This window comes from Mustelus asterias, chromosome 24 (genome assembly GCF_964213995.1).
Source record: "Mustelus asterias chromosome 24, sMusAst1.hap1.1, whole genome shotgun sequence".
In the NCBI taxonomy this organism is placed as follows: Eukaryota; Metazoa; Chordata; class Chondrichthyes; order Carcharhiniformes; family Triakidae; genus Mustelus; species Mustelus asterias.
In genome coordinates, this window is record NC_135824.1 from 12,214,391 (window position 1) to 12,240,545 (window position 26,155).

General features: G+C 44.2%; 1 protein-coding gene across 4 annotated transcripts in view; it reads right to left on the reverse strand.

The window, feature by feature from the left end:
- Nucleotides 1-23,636, reverse strand: part of LOC144511208 (EGF-like repeat and discoidin I-like domain-containing protein 3) — a 105,829-nt gene extending 82,193 nt beyond the window's left edge. For 3 of the 4 annotated variants that reach the window (XM_078241299.1, XM_078241298.1, XM_078241297.1), the window contains exon 1: nt 23,439-23,570. In XM_078241299.1, the coding sequence (XP_078097425.1) occupies nt 23,439-23,508 (70 nt within the window). In that variant the 5' untranslated portion in view covers nt 23,509-23,570. Of the gene's footprint in view, nt 1-23,438 lie in introns of all 4 variants that reach the window. The other variant, XM_078241300.1, reaches the window with a different exon arrangement.
- Between the last annotated feature and the right edge of the window lie 2,519 nt (nt 23,637-26,155).

Sequence of the window (26,155 nt, forward strand, 5' to 3'; positions counted from 1 at the left end):
TTAGTGTCAGGGAGACCAGCTAGGGTAACTGCCTGGGGTTATGGGGATAGGGCCTGGGTGGGATTGTGGTCAGTGCAGACTCGATGGGCCGAATGGCCTCCTTCTGCACTGTGGAATTCTATTCTATGATTAACATGAACCCTCAGTCTCTGGACATCAGACATTCAGAGGCTTAATTTTTTGGATCCAAAAATTAAAAAGTCAGTCAGCATGCCGGATTCCTGACTCTGTTTCTGCCTCGGCCGATGCAGGTTCAGGGCACGAGAAGGCCATCCATCTGAACAAGGTGGGGACACAATTTGGTTCATTAGGAGCCACAAGCATTTTCCAGTTGGTCTCAAGATTCTCAAAGTGACAGAGGAGAACAGATCAATGCCTGAAGACGGGGAGGGGGAAGGCTGTAAAATCCTGGCCCATTTCTTGGTGACCTGCATCTCATACTAATTAACTGTACATGGGGCGTTTAGGAGAAGTGATTAGGTGGTATATAAACTCGAGCTTTGTTCTCACACTTTGCTGGTTTCAGTGTTTGACTGGAGGGCTCTTCCAGAATAAGTTGCTGCTCTATCTCAGTGGGCCCAGCTCAAAGGCCGCACAGGTCTAAAAATCATTTCACCAACAGCTTAACGAATGTAGTAATGATGGAAATGTCAGCATTTTCATGACCACATTAATTGTAGGGAACGTGCACCCGTCCCAACTTTCTCGAAGGTAAATCAAGCTGACTCACTCACTTTGTTGATTACAGCAATTAAGTAATTATAATTGGCTCATTGGCGTAACTTTCCTTTGAAAACAAATTCCAGTCTTACACAGTTCCTTTTTATACAATGTTTTGGCCGCTCTCTCAACACACAGTAATAGCTTTGAACTTGAATGAGTTGCTGCCCACTGAATCTCATAGGATTATTTTCAGTCAGTACTCAAAACCTTTTATATTAGACCAAACTTGACAGGACAGGAACTACCGGGTAATACAAATCCAAATTGCTGACTTACATTTCCAGTGTCTTGGTGGAGCTGCAAATGCAAACTATTTCCCTTTATCTGTGCACCGGCATACAAAATCAAGGGAGAAATTGGTGCTGGACAGCAGGGCAAAATGGGCGATGGCGCATCATAGCCATTTTAAAAATGGCCACCAATTCACCATCACCCACTTTACATTGGCCTTAAGTGGCAATGTGCTTCCCAAAACCCAACACCCACCACCACCGCCACCGCCACCCCCCCCCTCACTTCTTTAACACCAATATGTCAAACACTCATCTGTCACACTCCACACCTCAGTTTCTAGACATCAGACTTTCAGAGGCTTAATTTTTGGGTCCAAAAATTAAAAAGTCAGTCAGCATGCCGGATTCCTGACTCTGTTTCTGTCTTGGCCGATGCAGGTTCAGGGCACGAGAAGGCCATCCATCTGAACAAGGCAGGGACACATTTAGGTTCATTAGGAGCATTGTGAAGGTAAGTAACGGAGGCCACAAGCATTTTCCAGTTGGTCTCAAGATTCTCAGATTCTCAAAGTGACAGAGGAGAACAGGTCAATGCTTGAAGACGGGGAGGGGGAAGGCTGTAAAATCCTGACCCATTTCATGGTGACCTGCACCTCATACTAATTAACTGTACATGGGGCATTTAAGAGAAGTGATCAGGCAATTATATAAACTCGAGTTTTGTTCTCACACTTTGCTGGTTTCAGTGTCTGACTGGAGAGCTCCTCCAGAATAAGTTGCTGCTCTATCTCAATGGGCCCAGCTCAAAGACCGCACAGGTCTAAAAATCATTTCACCAACAGTTTAACGAATGTAGTAATGACAGAAGTGTCAGCATTTTCATGACCACATTAATTGTAGGGAACGTGCACCCGTCCCAGCTTTCTCGAAGGTAAATCAAGCTGACTCACTCACTTTGTCGATTATAGCAATTGAGTAATTATAACTGGCTCATTGGCATAACTTTCCTTTGAAAACAAATTCCAGTCTTACACAGTTCCTTTTTATACAATGTTTTGGCTGCTCTCTCAACACACAGTAATAGCTTTGAACTTGAATGAGTTGCTGCTCACTGAATCTCATAGGATTATTTTCAGTCAGCACTCAAAACCCTTTATAATTGAACCTATTTGGGTAACTTAACAGGACAGGAACTACCGGGTAATACAAATCCAAATTGCTGACTTACATTTCCAGTGTCTAGTGGTGGAGATGCAAATGCCAGTCCTGGGCCTGCCTTATAAAAGTCTCAAGTAATGAGTCCAGCTGGCTAGGCCACTGCCTGTTACCAGGGGGACTTGTACTCCCACAGGGAGATCAATCAATGGTTCTCCATGGACCTTGTGGGGGTTATAACAGAGCGGCTCGTCCTCTGTTCCCCCCCTCCCCCCTTACTATCATGATGTTTGCCTGGCTTTTTTTTTGTATTTTGTCATTAAAGACCAGCTGAGAAGGCACCTTCTCACTGACGCGCACTCTCAGCTACTTTGTGACTGCAGCCGGGTACTTCTCTGAAGCTGAAAGGCCTCTGATTTACTCTTCAGCTTTGAGTGTTCACCTGCCACGCTGAATCGAACGGGGAGCCTGTCTCCATGTCAATTAAGAGCTCACCCATGTGAAAATATTGTCTTTAATCAGTTTCCCACTCGGGAGTGATCTGGGTCCTGTCCTGTTTCTCACCTCTATGGAGAAGCTCCACCCTAGCTGTCTAATATCAGGTGTCACATCTAGTCACAGACGCAAAACAATCTTAAAAAGAGAAGTGTCACAACAGTGTTTTTAATTTTGAAAGATGCATTTACAAACCTTGAACTGATTTTTAAAAGTCTGAATATCAAAACAGCTCCAAGCCACCAGACAGGTTGTGGATCCAGCTGTTGAGGATAAAGATTATTAGTTTGATATTTACTCAATGGGCGGAATTTTCCACGACCCCGCCATCTGTATCGCAGCAGTGGGGGCAGCGTGCCATTGGCCAGCAGCAGGATCTTCTGGTCCCGCCATTGACAATGGGGTTTCCCATTGAGTGCACTCCTCGCCACTGGGAAACCCACAGCATGGATGCGCCGTCGATGGGACCGGAAGATCCTGCTAGTGTGAACGGCCAGAAAGTTCCAGACAATATTTGTCACACCGGAGCTGAACAAAACTCCATCACCACTCATTGTAAGAATTCAAATTCAACTTGGCAAGAACAAAGCACTCAAAGAAACTGCTGATTGGAGCAAGCATCCAAACTGTGAATTAAAATCAAGGAAGGAGTCTAACAACACCAGGTTAAAGTCCAACAGGTTTATTTGGTAGCAAACGCCACTAGCTTTCAAAGCGCTGCTACTTCATCAGGTGAGTGGGAGATCTGCTCATAAACAGCAAACAGGGCATATAAAGACACAAACTCAATTAAAATCAACACAGCGCCTTTTTTGGTACATGACTTAGCCTTTGCGCATGTCACATGATACAGTGGTCATCTTGGCTCCTTGCTAAAGATGTAACTCAAGTTCAAACCTACTTTTCAGAGACAGGACTTCAACACAGGCTTCATCACATAAAGAGAGGGACTAACAAGCACAGCCATCGAACATTGCTGTAATGAACCAGGCTAAGAAAGCGTCACACCACAGTTCCTCAAAAGAGAAATAAAGAACCTTGGGTGGGACTTTCTGGTACCCATGAGGTATGTTTTCCAGCAGCAGGGACGGTTCACCACTGGGCAGCGCTAGGATCTTCCAGTCCTGCCGATGTCTATAGTGTTTTGTGTGACTCACCCATCCTGCCGTCAGGGCACTGGCCACTAGAGGTTGCCTTTGGCAGGACTGGAAAATACCGCCGGTAGGAAGAGCTGGAAAATCCCACCCCTTGACTCCCATGGTTCCCTCTTCAAGCTTACCTGAGAAAACCAACACGTTAGTGACATTTAAGACTTATCTGGATAAGCTCATGAACAGGCGGGGAATAGAGGGCTACAGGCGGTTGGTCTAGATAGGTCAACGTGATTGGTGCAGACTTGGTGGGCCAAAGGGACTGTTCCTGTGCTGTACTGTTCTTTGCTTTTGTACTTCTGCAATTTCAAAGCCAAAAACGCATCGATTAAATAACAGGCCTGCATGGAAACAGAGACTGAGATCCATTACATTTTTGTAAGTACTTCATCTGAACCTAGTTCTGGTGTGTGTGAGTGAGTGAGTGAGAGATTGACTGAGATATTGTTCATTTAGTAACCTCCAAGGCAACGGTGTGAAAAACCAACATGTTTTTCAAAAGGCTCATTGCTGGATAATTTAAAATTGATTTACTAACTCAAAAAGCAAGATAACACACACACACAAATATATATAAATGATCATGGGAGATGAAAGGAAACACCTTAGAATTGTCCATGACAGGAGAAAGGTCGGTCATTGCGTCCGGAATGTACTAATTGATCTCAGTGCGAGTAGCTCTTCTCCATGTGTAAGCCGAAATAATGAGCAGCGGCAAGTTCTTAACCCACACAAAACATGAGAGTTGGGCTCCATATTTCCCTTCACCCAACATCTACACATGAGTGATCTCCAGCAGGGGTCACTGGACAGTGAAGAGCAGTGTGGTACCTCATTGACCATTGCTCAGTCCAGAGAAGTGACCCCACTGCTCAGATCAGTTGCTCAGTAACGCAGTGGGCAGTTTTGCTATATGGACCAGATTTTCATGGAGTCAGGGAGTCTCCACGAACATTTAAGAACCGGTTGTGGAAGTCTTACCACCACACCAAATCCAACAGATCCCATTCTGCAAGCGGAGGAGGAGGATGGGCATGATTCCCACACGAGGAAGCCATGAACTCAGCAGAGTTATTTAAACTTAGTGCAAAGTGCAAACAAACCTAATTTCAGGTTGCAGCAAGGGCGTTAACCTCAAGTGTCATGAATTTACGCAGTTGACTCGTGAAGGCTGGATGAGGTCTTTTGAAGTACCAACATGTCTTTTAAATCCCAGCTTTTTAAACATAAAAAAATAATCGAAGCTGTCAGTGAGAATCTCTCTGCAGGAATCTTTTTTAATTAACAGGTCATCTGGGGTTGGTTAGAAAAAATTACTATTTGTTCATGCAGTTTCAATAGAATTCCTTGTGATATTTCCCCAGGAGCTATTATTAGGTCATTATGATTGCTTGGCTGAGTTTCAAAAACTATAATCAGCTCAGAAGGGGTCCGGAGTACGCAGTTTAAGAGGCTATTAAAGTATTAGTTATCATTATGGGTCTGAGTAGAAGTTTGTTTTTATAAGAGATTAACTACTTGAGGATATTTAAAAGCTTTGAATGGGATTTAAGTGTGTCTGATGAGAGCTATATTAAATTGTTAGAAGTTTTTTTTTTTCTCACCTCCAAATTGCTCCTGAGGTCTGTCCATGGTAGATACTGGGTGAGTGACAATGTAAATGGCATGGGGGTATGAGTGGGCATGGGGAGTGGGTGACGGAGCTTGAGTTGACATGCAGCGGCCATGGGGATAGGCAGTGACTGTGAGGGAGAATGAGGGGTAAAGGCTAGATGCCGTAACAGCTCCGAAAACAACTGTGACAACGTTCCAGAGAACTGAGATGGGCCTTCTAACCAGGCCACCTTGGTGGCCACCCGCCCCTGTGGCCACCCAGGATCTACTTCCAGGGTCAGCAGACCCGACTCCATTATGTCCCCAGAGTGAGAACAGGATCCAACCAATTCTCCTTTGAAACAAGGTGGGTCTGCCATTCGGAAAATTTACCAACTGGAGATGGTGAAAATCTGACCCCATGGGCAAGATTTTCCTGCCACGCTCAACCCAAAACCGGAAAATCCCATCCGAAGACAACGGACCTTTCTATGGTCCGCCCCCTCGCCCACTCCAATTCCCATGGTGGATGGAATGGTAAAATTCACCCCCATGTCTCATATTCGTGCAGTGAGATGCTCATTGAGCCATTGGAGATTATGAAAATTTAAGCTATATAAAAAAGAATCCACCACAGCACCAAAGCAGTAATTAATGCATCTCCAGTTTGTTTTCAAATGCATATAATATCAAAATGCAAAAATCAGATAAACAACTGTCACCTTGGAACACTTTGTAAGAAGTGGATCTCATTGCAATTGCAAGTTGCATGGCTGGAGTAGGTCTGTGAAATGGTTTATAAATTTGTTGGCAAAGACAAATCAAAAAGCAGAAATGCCGTTAACATTTTTCTCTTCAGGACTGTAAAATTGCAACACCGCTGAAGCCAATTTTCATGCAGCATGAGGTTCTGGTCATGCCCCAGGGCATTCCACTGGACATGTGTAAGTAGGATTTGAAGCAAGCTTACTGAGCAGAAAGCGATGATTCACATCTGTGGTTCCATCAAGGGAGAATTAAACTAAGTACTTCTGCAGCAAGCCAATGTGCTGCAATTATTTTTCTACATAAAAATACAGTAGCTGTTCAAAAGACTCTATTGTTACAGATGGGGAGAGATGACATGGGATAACCTGACCTTTTTCCCGTCTCTCAGCTGACCGCAACAAGATGTATTTAAAGGAATATTTTAATAGGTGACACAGTGGCAAAGTGGTTGGCACTGCTGCCTCATAGCGCCAGGGACCCGAGTTCAATTCCAGCCTTAGGTGACTGTCTGTGTGGAGTCTGCACATTCTCCCAGTGTCTGCATGGGTTCCTTCCAGGTACTCTGGTTTCCCCCCACCTTCCAAAAAGGTGGATTGTCCATGCTACATTGCCCCTTAGTGTCAGGAGGACTAGCTAGGGTAAGTGCATGGGGTTATGGGGATAGAGCCTGGGTGGGATTGTGGTCGGTGCAGACTTGATAGGTCGAATGGCCTCCTTCTGCACTGTAGGATTCTATGAACGCCTTGAGTGCTTTGACTTCAAGTCAAAAGTCAACTTAAATCGAAAGAAAGCATAAGCCTTTATTTCTCACAACACCTAAAACTTAATCACAACACTCACTCCTCACATATACTAGATAAACAAGAAACGATGATTTCTAAAGCAGCAGCATGCACTTAAATTAGTCAATGGGTAAAAAAAAGGTCACTTCTAATCACCCTCGAGATAGTAGTTGAAGTGTTTCAGACCTGAAAGATCCCCTCTTGATGCTCTGAAGAAAAACAAGGATTGGTGGTTTCTGGCAATGAATTTACATTAGTTTGCCCCAAACAAAAGCACGCCTCTTGAGTTTTCAGTCAAAGTTGGTTCAGCCTCTGTAGTGAAGAACTAAACTCTGGCAGGTAAAACAAACAGCCCCAAATTCTCTGCCTATCATGACTTTAGGAACAGGGCCCTCCCTTGTGCTCGGTAAAAGTTGGCTTCTCTCTAGTTTTGCATCCCAGGCGGGGTCTCCTGGCCTGTCCTCATGGATTAATTAGGTATTTATCACAAGCCAGTTTCTGACATATGATACTATTATCTGTGGTTTCCATTGTCCATGCAGCTATGTAACTCGCCATATAACGGAGGTCGTTTGCTATCTCTTCAACATTCCAGTTATGACTAGCCTCCAAAATGTTGCCCCTTCATGGGCCAGCAAATCTAGCAACCATTATCATTTAAAATCTTTTCCACTGAAATGGTAAGGGGTAGTCAATCGGCTCCTGGGAAGGCCATGTGTACTTTAAGTAACTTCCCAGAGATATATTCAGACATGTCCGTCTTGGTCTGTCCAATAACCCCAAAAGAAGTCATGTGACTCCCAGCAGTGTATTTTATGGAGTTATTCCACGTTGCTATTTGAAAGTAAATTGTCCATCTCCCGATAAGCTTCACAGACATATGATGTGACTGTGACATTATAAGTACATAATGTGGAGACAAGGTTCAGATCGAGGGAGGGAGGGATAGTGTGCTATTATAATCCTGTTATGGTTTCAAAGATCAAGATAAGGTGTTGAATATTGTGGAACCTGACCATCTACAGTAACTTGATCTTACAATGGAGTAGCTGGAAATGAGGGCCCAGCCCAAAAATTGACAGAGGACATTGAAATTTAGCCCAAAGAAACTGCCTGACGAACCCCAGGAAAGTGTCTGATGGTCGTTCCAATAGGCAAATCTTTGGAGCAAGTTGTCATTCTTCCGTGCAATGACAGAATAGATCATACCTATACTGTTATTTATTTAGCAATGTTCTTTGAAAAAGTAACGTGCAATGGATTAAAGGGAAACAGTGGATGTACTGTACTTAGATTTCCAGAAGACATTTGATAAGATGCCACATCAAATGTTATTATGGAAAATAAAAAAGCTCATGATGTAGGAGGTAATATAATGGCATGGCTGGAAAATTGGCTGGCAAAGAGAAAACAAAGAGTAGGCATAAATGGGTCATTTTCTGGTTGGCAAGATGTAACGGGGGGGGGGGCTCAACTTTTTACAATTTATATAAATGATTTGGATGAAGGGACCCAAAGTATAGTTGCTAAATTGGCCCATGATGTCAAAGATAGGTAAGAAAGTAAGTTGTGAAGCGGACATGAGGAGGCTACAAAAGGATAGGTTAAATGTGTGGGCAATGATCTGACAAATGGAGTATAATGTGGGAAAATGTGAAATTGTCTATTTTGGCAGGAAGAATAAGAAAATCATATTATCCAGATTATTAAAGATTGTAGAGCTCTGAGATGCAGAAGAATCTGGGAGTTATAGTGTGTGAATTTCAAAAGATTAGTATACAGGTAAAACAAGTTAAGAAAGCTAATAGAACGTTATTGATAAAAGTAGGGAGATTATGCTTCATGTATACAGAGCAATGGTGAATCCACACTTGGTGTACTATGTAGAGTACTGGTCTTTTTTTAAATGAGGAATGTAAATGCATTGGAAGCAGTTCGGATAAGGTTTACAAGACACGAAAGGGCAGGCTGTCCTCGGAGAAAATGTTTGGCAGGCTTGGTTGGAATCTGGTGGAGTTTAGAAGAGTAAGAGGTGACTTGATTGAAACATACAAGATCCTGAGGGGTCCTGACAGAGTAGATGCAGAAAGGATGATTCTTCTTGTGGGCATGATGTGGAGATGCCGGTGTTGGACTGGGGTGGGCACAGCAAGAAGTCTCACAACACCAGGTTAAAGTCTAACTGGTTTATTTGGAATCATGAGCTTTTGGAGTGCTGCTCCTTCATCAGCGCTCTGAAAACTCGTGATTCCAAATAAACCAGTTGGACTTTAACCTGGTGTTGTGAGACTTCTTACTCTTGTTGTGAGAGAAGTGGTTGCCCGTTAAAGACAGAGATTAGGCGAAATCTTTCTCTCGGAGGGTTGTGATTCTTTGGAGCGCTCTTCCTCTAAAAGGTGGTGAAAGCAGAGTTTTTGAATATTTTTAAGGCAGAGGTAGATAGATTCTTGACAAGCAAGGGGAGTGGGGTGGAGTGAAAGATTATCGGGGGTAGGCGGGAATGTGGAGTTGAGGTCACAATCAGATCAGCCATGATCTTATTGAATGTGCTGCAGGTTCAAGAGGGCAAGTGGCCAAATCCTGCTCCCAACTGTTATGTTTGTGGGTTATCTGGATTCCAGTCCATTCATTTGTTGCTTATTCTGCCCCAACATAAGTGAACTCTCTGGATAAAGTTCAAATTAAATCCTGTGACATATGGAACAAAAACTTTGGTTTAACTTTTTTTTCAGTAACAGTGCATCCTTTTATTCCAGTTTTTAAAACACAAAAATACAGTGAATTCTTTCAGTCCCGGGCTCCAAAACAATTCTCCAAAGTCCTTGAAATTGAGAGTTATTATGGTATCTGGCGCTGAAAGAATTCACTGTATTTGATGCACTTTATTATGTTAGCATAACAGGGCAGCGTCTTTGGAAAGTCTCGATGACCTGTGACTAGTTTCTCCCCTTTGCACATTTATCTTTATTTCTCAGGTGAGGCAGACCACATCAGCACACTCCCTGGAAACATCGCTAAGAAGAGTGGCTTGGATCTGATACAACATGTTTGCAAAAATACTAAGGCACTGACTCAGTCTTTTGTTAAATTCATTCCAAGCATGTGGGCTTCGCTGGCCATGCCAGCAACAATTGCCCATCCCTTAAGAAGGTGGTGGTGAGCTGCCGCTTGAACTGCTGCAGTCAATGTGGTGTAGATTACCCACATGCTTGCTGAGTTCCTCCAAAGCAGTATGATGTCGGTCTGCAAAGAATCAGGGAGCCCTGGAGATTAAATCCAAGATAATCAGAGATTTTTTATTTTGATATTCATTCGTGATGATGTGGGCATCACTGGCATGGCCAACATTTATTGTCCACCCCTTGAGAAGGTGGCGAGCTGTCTTAATTCTCGAGTCATTTCATTCTGTTTAGTGAAGGTACACCGGGGGTGTTGTTCAGTAGAAAGTTCCAGAATTTTGATCCAGCAATTTTTTTTCTTCTGTAAATTGCACGAATTGTCATATTTTGGTCAAACCAACATCAACTTCTACCTTTAAGAAATTGAAGTCTCTGCAGTAACATAGAAGTGGCTATCATTTTTTCGAAAGCTATCCATACCTCTTTTTTTTATTTCATTCAAAGGATATGGTGCCAGCAGGGGCAGCGGGGTGGCACAGTGGTTAGCACTGCTGCCTCACAGCGCCAGGGACCTGGGTTCGATTCCTGGCTTGGGTCACTGTCTGTGCAGAGTCTGCACATTCTCCCTGTGTCTGCGTGGGTTTCCTCCGGGTGTTCCGGTTTCCTCCCACAGTCCAAAGGACGTGCTGGTTAGGTGCATTGACCATGCTAAATTCTCCCTCAATGTACCCAAACAGGCGCCGGAGTGTGGCGACTAGGGGATTTTCACTGTAACTTCATTGTGGCATTAATGTAAGCCTACTTGTGACACTAATAAATAAACTAAACTTTATTGCCCATCCCTAATTGCCCTCGAGAAGGTGATGGTGGGCTGCATCCTTGAACCGTTACAGTCTATGTGGTGTAGGTACACCCACAGTGCTATTAGGAAGGGAATTCCAAGATTTCGATCCAAAGACAGTGAAGGAACAGCGATATATTTCCAAGTCAGGGCAGTGAGTGTCTTGGAGGAGAACTTTCAGGTGATGGTATTTCCACCTCTCCCCACAATATCTGGGATGAAATAAATTCAAGACTCACAACAACCCTCCCTCAAGATTTCCTCTTTTGGATTGATCCAAGATGCACTGAAATCCTCAGTAGTTGAGGAAGGCAGGTAACAATGTAGGTACCATGCATTCTGTAAATGCGAATGGGTTGTGTGTGTGTGGTCAGAAGATTCGTCTACTGGAGTTACCATCAGATTTCTTCCGAAGCGGCGTTGCCAGCTTACCGTCCTTGAGTTGTTGTATGGTCTGGAACTGTTTGTTGGGCAGTCCCAAAATAACTTTTGCTGGTTCAGTGAAGATCAAATCACTGAAAACAGAGAGGTTGAAGAAAAACATTGACACAGAATGTGCTGTTCGATGGACTTGTTCCAAACACCAACACATTCAGTGTCAAGCGACAGCCAGATGGGAAAACAGCAACTGTGTGCCATGGTGGCAACTCCTGACTTTGTACAAAGATTAACCCAATGTCGGAGGAGGACAAAATGGTTCGTTGGCAGTGCCTGACCTGCTGTCTTAAAGATTGTTCCCAACACTTACACGCCACACATGGCACTGGACGCAGATACATATATTTTTCCCTCGGCATTAGTTTTAACTTCATAGATTTCATAGAATCCTACAGTGCAGAGGGAGGCCATTCGGCCCTTCGAGTCTGCACCGATCACAATCTCGCCCAGGCCCTATCCCTATTACATGATACATTTACCTGAGCTAGTTCCCCCGACACTAAGCAGCAATTTAGCATGGCCAATCCACCTAACCCACACACCTTTGGACTGTGGGAGGAAACCGGAGCACCCAGAGGAAACCCACGCAGACACAGGGAGAACGTGCAAACTCCACACAGACAGTGATCCAAGGCCAGAATTGAACCCGGGTCCCTGGCGCTGTGAGGCAGCAGTGCTAACCACTGTTCCACTGTGCTTCCACTTATTTGGAAGCATACTGCTTGTAATGAACACAGAAGAAAATGAGGAGAAACAGGAGGAAGTGGAGTACACGGGATTTCCAACTATTCATGGAAGAGTCACAAGCAAAGTTAACACCTTCACACCTCATTCAAGAACAGAACGGGGACAATCAGTACAATTCCAATGTTTTTGACACTTATAGTAGAACGGCAACACAGAAAGATGTTTGCATAAAATTTGCATAGGTGTACAAAAATAAACTGAGCACCAAAAAAAGACTAGACTTTGATTGATGTAGTTCAGCAGAGTCCCAGTTCTAAGGACATAAACATAAAAAATAGGAGCAGGAGAATACTATACAGTCCGCCAAGCCTGTTCTGCCACTCAATATAATCAAGGCAAGAAAACCCAAATGTGTTTTACCAATATATTAATGATAAAATGTTAGTTAAGGAAAAAAATGGGACCTATCAGAGGTGAAGGGGGGGACTTGTGTGTAGATGCAGAAGATGTGGGATGGGTTTTAAATGAATGTCTTGTATCCCTGTTTACAAAGGAAAAAGGATGATGTAGATATGGAACACTGAGATATTGGACGGTATAGTCATAAAGAGACAGGAAGTACTCGAAGAGTTGGAACCCTTGAAAATTGATAAGTTGCCAAGGCCAGATGGATTGTTTCTGAGGCTGTTAAAGGAGGTCAGGGAGGACATAGCTCATGCTCCGAGGATTATTTTCCGATCCTAACCCGATACAGGGGAGGTACTAGGAGACTGGAGAAATGCAAATATAGTTGCAATGTTTACAAATGGATGAAAGGAAATGCCATACAATTGTAGGCCAGTTAGTCTTACATCAGTGGTGAGCAAATCAGTAAAATCAATCCTGAGAGGTAGGATTAACTGTTATATAGAAAGTCAGGAATGCTCAGCATGGACTTGTTAAAGGAAGGTCTTGCCGTACAGATTTGATTGAATTCTTTGTGGAAATGTCAAGCAGAGTTGATGAAGGTATTGCAGTGAATGTTGTGTATATGGATTTTAGCAAGGTGTTTGACAAGATCCTACGATGAGGTGATAGACAGGATTCCCCAGATCGATATCAACAGCACCATGGATGGCCCACCAGTAGTAGCCGAAGTCACGAAAGCTGTTAGGCAGCTATCTAGTGGCAAAGTTCCAGGGGCAGATGCCATACCCGCAGAGATCTACAAAGCTGCTGGTCCTGTACTTATCGAGAAGCTCACCGAGTTGTTCCAGTCCTTTTGGAAGCAAGGATCCATTCCTCAGGAACTTAAAGATGCTTCCATCGTACATCTCTACAAGAGGAAGGGCAATGGGCAAGTATGCGACAACCATCAGGGAATCTCGCTGCTCTCCATCGCAGGAAAAACCCTCGCAAGAGTCCTGCTAAATCGTCTGGTCACTCATCTGGAGCTGGGCCTGCTTCCAGAGTCACAGTGTGGCTTCCACAAAGGTCGCGAGACTATTGACATGATTTTTGCCGCGCGCCAACTTCAGGAGAAGTGTCAGGAGCAGAATCGCGAGCTCTACACAATCTTTGTTGACCTCGCGAAAGCCTTCGACACTGTCAGCGGACAAGGCCTGTGGAAGATCATGTCAAAGTTCGGCTGCCCCCCAAATTCATTCAGATGGTACGCCAGTTCCATGATGGCCAGAGTACTGGTCGGCGGAGAATCCTCTGAGGCATTCCCAGTCACCAATGGTGTCAAACAGGGCTGTGTGCTCGCACCCACACTGTTCAGCATGATGTTTACTGCCATGCTGAATGATGCCTTCCAGGACAGTGTTGCTGGAATCAGCCTTAAGTACAGAGTGGATGGGAAGCTCTTCAACCTGAGGAGACTTCAAGCTATTACCAAAGTGAAGGAGACTGTTCTGAGAGACTTCCTCTTTGCCGATGACTGCGCCCTGTATACTGGCTCAGAGCCAGAGATGCAAGTCGGTATGGACAAATTTTCCACGGCTTGTGACAACTTTGGACTCACCATCAACATTAAAAAGACCAAAGTCATGCACCAGCCTGCTCCTCATGCACCGTACACAGAACCCATAATCACAATCAAAGGGCAGAAACTACAGGCAGTGGACCAGTTCACTTATCTTGGCAGCACCCTCTCCCGAGCAGTGACTATTGATACAGAAGTTAACTGCAGAATAGCAAAGGCAAGCTCTGCTTTCGGTAGACTGCGTTCCACTGTATGGGAACGTCGAGGAATCAGCCCAGCAACAAAACTGAAGATCTCCAGCACCGTGGTACTCACTACCCGCCTGTATGCCTGTGAAACGTGGACTGTGTATCGAAGGCATGCAAGACAGCTCAATCATTTCCACATGACTTGTCTTCGCAGAATATTACGCATCAGATGGCAAGACAAAATACCAGACACTGAAGTTCTCTCTAGAGCAAGTCTACCATCAGTCCACACACTGCTGATGAGAGCACAGACCCGGTGGGCAGGTCATGTCATCCGTATGCCGGACAAGCGCATACCCAAGCAGCTCCTTTTTGGGGAACTCTCTGCTGGAAGACACTCGCATGGAGGGCAGAAGAAACGTTACAAAGACACACTCAAGGCCTCCCTGAAGTCGCTTAACATAGACACAATCACCTGGGAAACACTGGCACAAAACCGCCCTACCTAGCGCTGCCTCATCCACAAGGGCTGTCAAGCTTATGAAGCAAGGTGCAATGCTGAAGCACAACTTTAGCGCGAACTGCACAAGTCCAGAGCCACCAGCGCAACAACTACAGCGCCTACACAAGTTTGCCCAATATGTGCCAGGACATTCCGTGCCCGAATTGGCCTGATCAGTCATCTTCAGACACACCGCATCCGGCCTCATAATGACTAACGGTGTCGAGGTCCTCATCGACGACGATGGACGAACAACAACATGGCAGATTGGTCAAAAAAGTAAAAGCCCATGGGGTACAGGCTAATGTGGCAAATTGGATAGAATGTTGGCTGAGTAACAGGAAGCAAAGCGTAATGGTCGATGGACGTCCTTGCAAATGGAAAGTTGTTTCAAGTGGTGTTCCACAGGGCTCGGTGGTGGGAGCATGCTGTTTGTGTTACATATAAACAGTTTGGATATGAACGTGGTGGGTACAGCGATCGGGAAATTTGCAGACGACACAAAGATTGGCCAAGCAGTGGATAGTGCAAATAGCTATAACCTCCAAAATAATATAGATAGGTTGGTGGAGTGGACGGTAAAGTGGCAGGTGGATTTTAACATAGAGACGTGTAAGGCAATGCATTTAGGGAGGTCAAACGGTTATAGGGAATACACATGGTGTGGAGGTGCCAGCGTTGGACTGAGGTGGACACAGTAAGAAGTCTCACAACACCAGATTAAAGTCCAACAGGTTTATTTGATATCATAAGTTTTCCGAGCGCTGCACCTTCATCAGGTGAGTGGCCATTCGCCTGATGAAGGAGCAGCGCTCCGAAAGCTTGTGATACCAAATAAACATGTTGGACTTTAACCTGGCGTTGTGAGACTTCTCACAGGGAATCACAGTACTGCAACTGGTCTCACTAACCCCGGAAAGAGAAAAAAATCAGTCAGCATTTGTAGGATCACATGATTAGAGTGAAGGAAGACCATTCAGTTACCTTCATGCATTCATCCAGGATAATCCTAAAATCCCCCACTTACAACATCCTCAGTGATTCCAATGGTTTTGCATCCACAAGCATTTCCTTGCATTAATTGCTCCCACTGGGAAGAAAAGCTTCCTGATATTAGTCCTAACTTTGCACTTCACTAATCATTTGAATCTGTGGCCCCCTTGTCTTAATTTTGGAATTTAAAGTATTTTTCCAGAGACCTTTCCATAACATTTATAATTTTACATAACCTTGAAGATCAATTCTTTAAATGCCCTCTTTCGACTATGAAAAACCTGATTTTTTTCTAGTCTTTTCTCATATAATTGAAACCTTTAGGCCGGAATTTTCCAAATGTTCATGCCAGCGGGATTTTCCCATCCGCTGTAGTGAACGGGGATTTGGCTTGTCGCCAAATTCTCCATGCTTGCTGCAGTGGGAGCGTGGCGTGAACGGGCGGTAAAATCGCACACCCAGTTATCAGAAGTGGTTCTTCTTTGTCTTGACAGCAATGTTTGAATTTCTCTCTTGTGTTGCATTCATCAGAGCGAGACAGGTCACTCAAGGTGTTGTCTGACTGGAGCACTATACAATTTGTTGACAGCTTCTTTTGATACATCTATGTGGTTCAATATTCCATTACCTTCGTTGGTGACTCTTCTATATTGGTTGGTTGGGCACACTGATTGTAAAGTCCGTGTAGGCTCTGTACAACTTTATACCGAACTGTTGCGACATCATTCAGGAAACATGTTCTCCTGTTTGATGATTACTGACCCCAGATGCAAAGAGCACACCTGAATACTGGCTGAAGGCAAAACTAGACTCAGGCATGAAGAATTGGCTTGTGGCAGAGCTATCACAGGCCAGCTGGAACCAGACCCTATGAACACCATCAGGAAGGGGAAAAGGGTTAGGAAGAGGAAAATTAGAGAGAAGGATTAGCCAAGTCTCCTTTTTGTAGATTTTGCTGGAAAAGTGGATTGCAGAGCAATTAAGCCAAAAATACAGCTAGGAACACACTGCATCAATTTACTCACCACCATATATTTTTATCCATGCAATTTTCTAAAGTTTAATTCATTTTTAGCAAGCTGTTCATGTAATTATGGTGCAGATTGGACTCCAGATAATATTTTGGAGACACCATCCTTGTAATTTGTTGCTTTTCCTTTAAGTACATAATGTGATTATTATACATTCCTGAACATCAGCAAAAGGATGTTGTTCAAAAATGTTATCTTCACGTTGGCCAAAACCATCTTTAGCTACAGAATGAATGTGTTTAAATATGGCCATGTTATTGATTATGTTTTTCTTTCTTTTTTGCAGTTGAGCACATCTACAGAAATGCCATCTGCATCATATCACTTGGGGGTCAGAGTTTCTGCCTAGAAGTGTTTGGTAAGGACATGGCGAGCTTTGGCTGAAATGCCTACTGTAGTTGAATAGTCTACTGACCATCATTGTCTTGGCTCACACAAACAGCCATAATAACAAAAGAATCATAGAATCCCTACAGTGCAGAAGAAGGCCATTCAGCCCAACGGGCATACAATAACAACAATCCCACCAGGCCCTATCCCCGTAACCCCACGCATTTACCTTGCGAATGCCCCTGATACTAAGGGGAAATTTAGCATGGCCAACGCACCTAACCTGGAGTGTGGGAGGAAACTGGAGTACCCGGAGGAAACACACGCAGACATGGGGAGAACGTGCAGACTCCACACAGTCACCCAAGGCTGGAATTGAATCGGGGTCCCTGGCGCTGTGAGGCAGCAGTGCTAACCACTGCATCCCCGTGTCGCCCTTTAAGAAGGCTGATGCTCCATTTTTGATAAAGCATGTCACCCAGAACACTAACCTCCTTCTTCTCATTCAGATTGTGGCAGAACAGTTGGGCGTTTCCAGCATTTTATTTTAGATTTCCAGCAGTTTGACTCACGAATGATCCCTCAATTGCCAATTATTATTAATAGACTTTCTAAGAGGAGTACCACAGACTGACAGCCAACCAACAATGATTTCACTTTCTGAAAACTGCAAATCAGTGTGAGACAGAATATTATTTTCCGTGAAATGATAGATGCCATCTAGCCACTAAAAACACATTCTCCTGTACAGAGAAGGAAGCATGAAAAATAGCTCCAATCAAAATGCTAATCTGTTTTGCTTCTTGCAATAACACTGAGTTGGGAGTTGAGCCAAGTGATAAACTGGTTAGAATGTCAGTTCTGTTGTCGTCCAGAGCTGATAATGCGACATTATAACTAGCTGGTGACCAAATAAATTCTTAGCATCTGAGGCTGCATCTGTCTTTGACAGTCTTCTGCCATGATTCTATAAGGAGAATGCCTCTAAGGTTCAGCAAGTCTATACGACCCATAATACGAGCTCATCTTTCATATCCAGCCCTTCACCAGCATGAAGCGTTCCATGTGAACTTTATAAATTGGAAGTGACAAAAGGTTTGACTCACGAAATGTTTATCTCTGGGTTTTTAACTACATTCCAAAAATTCCATTAACTACAGTCCAAAGATGTGCGGGTTAGGTTGATTGACCATGCTAAATTAACCCTAGTGTCAGGGGGATTAGCAGGGTAAATATGAAGGGTTATGGGAATAGGGCTTGAGTGGGATTGTGGTTGGTGCAGACCCGATGGGCCAAATGGCCTCCTTCTGCACTGTAGGGATTGTATAATTTGTCCAGCACCACTCCAGGACATGAATTCATGACCTAGCCTAAACACTCATTGCACATTACTATCATTGAGGAACTACTAGAACTGCCATCCCTCGGCTGAGAGGTTAAACTGTGGCTCCGTTCATTCTGGTGGACGTCCAAGATCCCAGGCATGTGAAGAAAAGGGGATGGCACGGTACAGTGATTAGCACTGCTGCCTCACAGCACCAGGGACCCAGGTTCAATTCCGGTCTCAGGTCACTATCTGTCTGGAGTTTGCACTTTCTCCCCGTGTCTGCATGGGTTTCCTCCGGGCGCTCCGGTTTTCTCCCACAGTCCAAAAGATGTGCTGGTTAGGTGTATTGGCCATGCTAATTTCTCCCTCAGTGTACCCAAACAGGCATCAGAGTGTGGCGACTCGGGGACTTTTACAGTAACTTCATTGCAGTGTGAATGTAAGCCTACTTGTGACACTAATAAATAAACTAAACTTTAAAACTTGTCAATGCTAAACTGCCCCTTAATCTCCAAAGATGCTGAGGTTAGGAGGATTAGTGGGGTGAATGCGCGGGGTTACAGGGCTAAGAGTGGGTCTGGTAAGACTGGAGAGTCAGTGCAGACTCAATGGGCCAAATGGCACCGTAGGGATTTTCTGAAGAGGATGTTCTCTAGTGTCTTAGCCAACATTCCTCCCCTTGACTATGCAAAATGGACAAACAAACTGACCATTCATTCATTGTTGCTGTTAGTTGCAGTGTGCAAAATGACCTTTGCATCTGCCAACCTATTTCACGTTGACTGCATTTCAAAATAATTCACTGTAAGCACATTTACACAGTTCTGTGAGACCTGATAATTTGTGACACAAATGCAAGTTTTTGGTTTTGTCCTCAGCTAATAGTTTTACCAATTTCTCCTTTAAGAGAGAACACAAATCTCAAGTCACATTAATCATAGAATCCCTGCAGCGCAGAAGGAGGCTATTCAGTCCATCAAGCCTGCACCAACAGCAATCCCACCCAGGCCCTATCCTCATAACCCCATGTATTTATCCTGCTAATCCCCCTGACATTTGGGGCAATTTAGAAAGCCAAACAACCTAACTCGCACATCTTTGTAGGGCAGAATCCTCAAGAGGCCCGGTTTTTAACGCTATGTAAGTAAATGTGTTTTGAGCAAGTTGAATTTGAGCCCCTTGTTTATATTTTTATGTAGCTTGGTAGCTGTGGGAGGAAACTGGAGCACTCGGAGGAAACCCACGCAGACACGGGGAGAATGTGAAAACTCCACACAGTCACCCAAGGCTGAAATTGAACCCAGATCCCTGGCGCTGTGAGGCAACAGTGCTAGCCACTGTGTCACCCAATGTCTACTGCACTTTTGGTGCTGAAGCAGCTAAGAGTAAAATCCATTTTGTCAGGAAATGCAGTACGTTACCATGGTGTATTCTGAAGCAAACAGATCATCACCCACTATCCTATTAGTACAGCATAACTGAAAGGCAGTCTGAATTTCTGGATTGCATGCTACACCATACATCATGGAATGGCACAAACCCATCATCAGGTTGTTGTGCAATGCATTATGAAGTGACCCATAAACGCACCATATAATTGTTTTCTTAACTAGCACAGTGGAGGGGGGGGGGGGGGGGGGGGGGTGGTTGCCAGAGCAACTGGGCTGGTTTTCCCAATTCCAGACATCAAGAGAGTAGGAACCAGCATCCGTCATGGGACCTGGAGCGTCACTGAGGCGGTAGATTCTGTTCTCTTTGTTTTTGTTCCAATGATATTATAGCTTGGGGTGGGGAGGGTGATAGTTCTGAGAGAGGCAACAAACACACACCCAGGCAACAGCATTGTAGCCAGACAGCTTCTCTCATCAAATTGTTTATGAAGATCTTTGTGTTATTATACTTACTGTTCACACTTACACACAGCTGTATTAAATTAATATCTCAAAGATGACAATCAAAAGGAGAGATTTTGTGATAATGAAGAATTTTGAATTCTGACTGTGGGTCCTACAGATCAGAAGAAACTCCCAAAACAAAAGTTTCGGAAGGGAATAACTACCAAGTTACATATAAATATAAATATGGGGCTTAGATTCAACTTGTTCAAAATCATTTACTTATATATGGCGCCATCTTACGACCTTGTCCCATCCGTTTGGTGAATCAAGATGATAAGATCAGATTCGCGGCCAGTTTCTCACCTCCCCCGATCTTACCAGCCACGCTTTGCTGGTGAAATCAATATTAATGACATATACATGTCATTAGTAAGTCCCAGACGCTATCGTCGGGTCACTTGTACTTACCCCCTCGCTGGTCAAGCTTCACACCTGACGTGATGGCCTCACCTGGTGGATCGGGAGCCATTGAAGCCCTAGGATGGTTGGGGTAGGGCCAGGCAATCGACGGGGGCCCAGGGGGTGGAGACCGCCACACGTTTCTCAAATTTATGTGTGTTAATGGGTAGGTAGGTGAGGTAAGTTGACAAATGGGTAGGGTGCTAGGTGGCTAGGGTGGCAAGTGGGTAAGTAGGTGAAGGGTTAGTCAGGTCAGGAGGGATTGTCAGGTGGGACCTAGTCAGGTGAGGTTGGGAGGGGGGAAATTAGGGATAGGTCAGTTGTCTTGTTACCATGGCGTCAGTGTGTTGGGACTTCCGAGGGGTCTCAAGGTGTAACTTGGGGGTCAGGGCATCCTGTGTCTGGTGGTCTGGAGACATAAAAAATCTGGGCCATGATGCCATTTGTTCACTATAAGGAACTGTTTAACCAACTCCTGTCTGACAACCAGCTCTGCGGCGCATCCCCATCCCTTTTCCCTTGTGAAACACTTGGGATGTTTTGCTTCAATAAAGATACTATATGGGAACACGTTGTCCTAGTTGACATTCACATGCAGCCACTTTCCAAATGTTGTTACTTTAGAATAGACAGAATAAACCTTTGTTGATTTCATTACCGTAGAACCGTGTCAGCAATAACTCAGTAACATTCTTACCTTTGAAATAGAAGTTCCAAGACTCACGGAACACAACTAAGGCTAACACTCAAATGCAGGACTGAGGGTGTGCTCCACAAGAGGAATCTTCTTTCAGATGAGACATTAAACCGAGACCCTGTCTGCCCTCTCAGATGAACCTAAAAGATACCAAGGCACTATGTCGAAAACCTAGGGAGTTCTGCCCAGTGTCCTGGCCAATACTTGTCCCTCAATCAACATCACTAACACAGAATATCCAACCATTATCACATAGCTGTTTGTGGGAGCTTGCTGTGAGCATATTGGCTGCTGAGATTCCTACATTGCAACAGTCATTTCACTTCCAAACCATTTCATTGTACTTCAGGACAGCCAGAGGTTGTGAAAGATGCTATAAAAATGTCCAACATTATTTCTTTTGGGTTGAATGTTAATTGTGAAAATATTTACACCCTTTCTTCACTTTTAGTGAACAATTGGGCGGCACAGTGGCACAGTGGTTAGCACCGCCGCCTCACAGAGCCAGGGACCCGAGTTTAATTTCCAGCTTGGATCTATGTGGAGTTTGCACATTCTCCCCGTGTCTGCATGGGTTTCCTCCAGGTGCTCCGGTTTCCTTCCACAGTCCAAAGATGTGCAGGTCGGGTGGATTGGCAATGCTAAATTGCCCCTCAGTGTCAGGGGGACCAGCTAGGGTAAATACATGGGGTTATGGGAATAGGGTCTGGGTGGGATTGTGGTTGGTGCAAACCTGATGGGCCAAATGGCCTCCTTTTGCACTGTAGGGATTCTATGTGGACTAATGACACCTAATTAAGAAACACTTTAGCAGCCACTGTACAAATTCTATCCGTCGGTCATCCTGCATCCTATATATAGCACAGGCACATCTTTAAGTTTATTTATTAGTGTCACAAGTAGGCTTACATTAACACCGCAATGAAGTTACTGCGAAAATCCCCTAGTCGCCACACTCCAGCGCCTGTTCGGGTACTCTGAGGGAGAATTTTAGTGTGGCCAATGCACCTAACCAGCACATCTTTCGGACTGTGGAAGGAAACCCACACAGACACAGGGAGAAAGTGCAGACTCCGCACAGACAGTGACCCAAGCCAGGAATTGAATCCAGGTCCCTGGCACCATGAGGCAGCAGTGCTAACCACTGTGCTGCCCTCACACTTTCCATTCAAATACTTAATACAGTTAAACCCAAGAAGCTCAGTTTAGCTACAGAGTCAAGACCACCAGTTTATAGTTCGCAGAATGCAATCCCTACAACACCAAGTGAAGGTTCCACATTCACATACACACACACAAACGTGAAACAGAATGTGATTTATACTCAGTCACTGTAAACCAAGAGTCCTCACTTTCGGAAATAGCAATTCCCTTTGCGTATTGTGGGCAAGGCTACTTGCTTTCTCAATTTGAAAAAAAAAATTGCAATGTGGCTCTCAAAGCATCGGAAAAATCTCCCAAATCCCTCCAAGCAAAAACAAGACTTGCTCTCTTTCAGTCACATAAAAATCAGTGGACCTGGCAATAATTTCCCAGGAAGTGAATCATTCCATATGTTCTTGTTAGTCAGAAATCCCTGATTCATCCCTAAGCTCTCCCAAAGCAAACGGCAGAAAGAAAACACTTTCGCTGAGCTGGAATGGAATCGTCTTTCCCAGTTGACATGTGGCTTACCCTAACTTTTTATAGCCTGTAAATCCGAATCAGCAACGGGGGGGAGGGATCAGATCAATTCACTGCAGCGAGCCACTTGTTTATTTACATCTCCCTCGAACTGAACACAACTCCTTGTGAAATAACTGTAAAGCAAAATATTTTTTTTAAAAGACAGAACTGGCAGAGGTGCTGAGTTTTTCCAAGCAGCTTCTTAGTTATTCTACCAGTTTAAAGAAATGATCTCATCTCAATGGGGTGAATAAATAATACGTGGAATTATAAAGGGTAGGAGGGAGAAGAAAATACTGGTAAAATATTTTCGACGACAAAGAACATTCCGGGGAGTTAATTCTAGGAAAGAACCGAACAGAAATCTGAAGTTATCGAAAGCAGGAAGCAGAAAACAACAATAATTTTTTTTAAAGGAATTCTCCGTTGAAGTTTGCAAAGTCTGGCTGCTCCTTACCACTTGATCCCAAGGCGAAAGAATAAGTGATGAGGAGGGTAACGTAAAACTTCGGGCTGTAGGGTCGCATCCTCTTGTCTGTCTGTTCTGTCTCCCTTCTTGCTCGGTGGTTCTTCTTCAAGAGTTGGGAAAGGTGGGAAGAGCCGGAGCTGTCAAGAGCCTAATATCACAGATTAGAGGACACGTGCCTCTCTGTGTATCCAATTATCTCGCTGACTTGGATACACTGCCTCAGGCAGCAGCCCTATGCGTCAAAGTGGGAGCTGCTCTCACTCGGAGTGGAGCTAGGGGGAAGGTTTCCACTGCTTGCAACTTTGTTCACTTTCTGTGTTACTCACTCCTTCTCACTTTAGTGAGTTTTTTGTTCTACCTTTTGTTTTGGGGGGGGGGGGGTGAATCTCCATGAATCAACCCCCCCCCCCCCCTCAGTGTTGTTTCTGTCTGCTCTGTTATTGAGATAATATATACTTTACGTGAGGGCTGATTTAATTAAAAATAATTAGGGCTCCTGCATCATGAATCAAATTCTGTTTTCATTACATGCAATCCCAGGATCTTTTAATCCAATGTTTTCTTTTGAGGGAGATCGCATCCCATATAATTATTTTAAACTCTCAGGCAAGTGATTTTTAAAGTAATAATTCCGATTTCTTTTTAAGGTTCTTTCATGGGATGTGGGCATCGCTGGCATAGCCAGCATTTGTTGCCCACTCCCAAGTGCCCTCGAACTGAGTGGCTTGCTAGTTCATTTCAGAGTCAACCACATTGCTGTTGGTCTGGAGTCACATGTAGACCAGACCAGGTGCGAATGGCAGATTTCCCTCCCTAAAGGATATTAGGTGACTTTCTGTGTGGAGTTAGCATGTTCTCCCCCGTGTTTGCGTGGGTTTCCTCCGGGTGCTCCAGTTTCCTCCTACAGTCCAAAGATGTGCGGGTTCAGTGCAAGAGTCATGCTAAATTGCCCCTTAGTGTCCCGGGATGTGTAGGTTAGAGGGATTAGCGTGGTAAATATGCGGAGTTCCAGGGAAAGGGCCTAGGTGGGATTGTTGTCAGTGCAGACCCGATGGGCTGAATGGCCTCCTTCTGCACTGTAGGGTTTCTATGATTTCTATGATGGTGAATCAGTTGGGCTTTTACAACAATTGATGGTGTTAAAGCTTAAAGTTTATTTATTAGTGTCACAAGTAGGCTTACATTAACACTACAATGAAGTTACTGTGAAAATCCCTAGTCGCCACACTCTGGGTACACTGAAGGAGAATTTAGCATGGCCAATGCACCGAACCAGCACGTCTTTCAGGCTATGGGAGGAAACACATTTATACAATGAAATCTATCACAGCTTGGGTTTCTGTGACCATTTCTTTATTTCTTTCATGATTAACACTGACCTATACTGTCTGGAAAGGGGCAGGGAGGTTTTGGGAGAGAATTCCAGAGTCTCAGTATGTGCGTTGGTGGGGGGGGGGGGGGTTGCGGGGGAGGAGGAGGCGAGGGGGATGTTCTGATTTAGCCCAGAAAGCCACCATGCTGGGTTGTGCACGCATCGTGTCAAGGCCTGGCATACTCTGAACCTCCAATTAATTTTTGTATTTTAAAACTGAACCCAAAAAGCTGCAAAATGTGACCGCCTGAGTGTCACCTGACTACTCGTGGATTGAAACCACTCCCCTATCTCTAGTGGGAAGAAAAAGAACATTACAAATGAATCTTGAATCAATGTCCTTTACTGAAACTAATCCAAAAGGGTATTATCAAATTGAATGAGTTATTCAAACACAAGACACTGGTTACCTCAAACTGTCAAGGTGTTAACCCCACAATAACAGCTGTATATTGGGGAGTTGATGGCCTAGTGGTATTATCACTGGACTATTAATGCAGAAACTCAGCTCATGTTCCTGGGATCTGGTTTCGAATCCTGCCACGGCAGATGGTGGAATTTGAATTCAATAAAAAAAGCTTGACATAAAGAATGACCATGAAACCATTGTCGATTGTTGTAAAAACCTATCTGGTTCACTAATGCCCTTTAGGGAAGGAAATCTGTTATCCTTACCTGGTCTGGCCTACATGTGACTCCAGAGCCACAGCAATGTGGTTGACTCTCAACAAGGGCAATGAGGGATGGGCAATAAATGCCGGCCAGCCAGCAATGCTCATCTCCCACAAATTAATTTTAAAAATCAATGTAACCATCCACCTTATTTGGAAAAGAGCTTTGAACTTGTAAAAGATCACATGATATGATCACATGTTTTAGTCTGTTTTTATATCAGCAAGAAGATGCTTCCAGACAGTTCCACTGAAAACCATCAAATTAGCTACAAGGCATCCAAGCAATCAAGTTAATAAATAGCAATACCTTGAAAGTAGGGTACTCTCATAGAGAGAAGGATTGCTCAACCTCTTCCAGTTAAAGTTCACCTCAGAACCAAGCTCCAAGAATTTGACTACATGAAACCTCAAGGCATGAAAAAAGAAACAAAATTCTAAGGTCATGTACCAACTGGCTCAAGAACAGCTTCTTCCCTGCTGCCACCAGACTTTTGAATGGACCTACCTTATATTAAGTTGATCTTTCTCTACACCCTAGCTATGACTGTAACACTACATTCTGCACCCTCTCCTTTCCTTCTCCACTATGGACTCTATGAATGGTATGCTTTATCTGTAAAGAAAAAATACTTTTCACTGTATCCCAATACATGTGACAA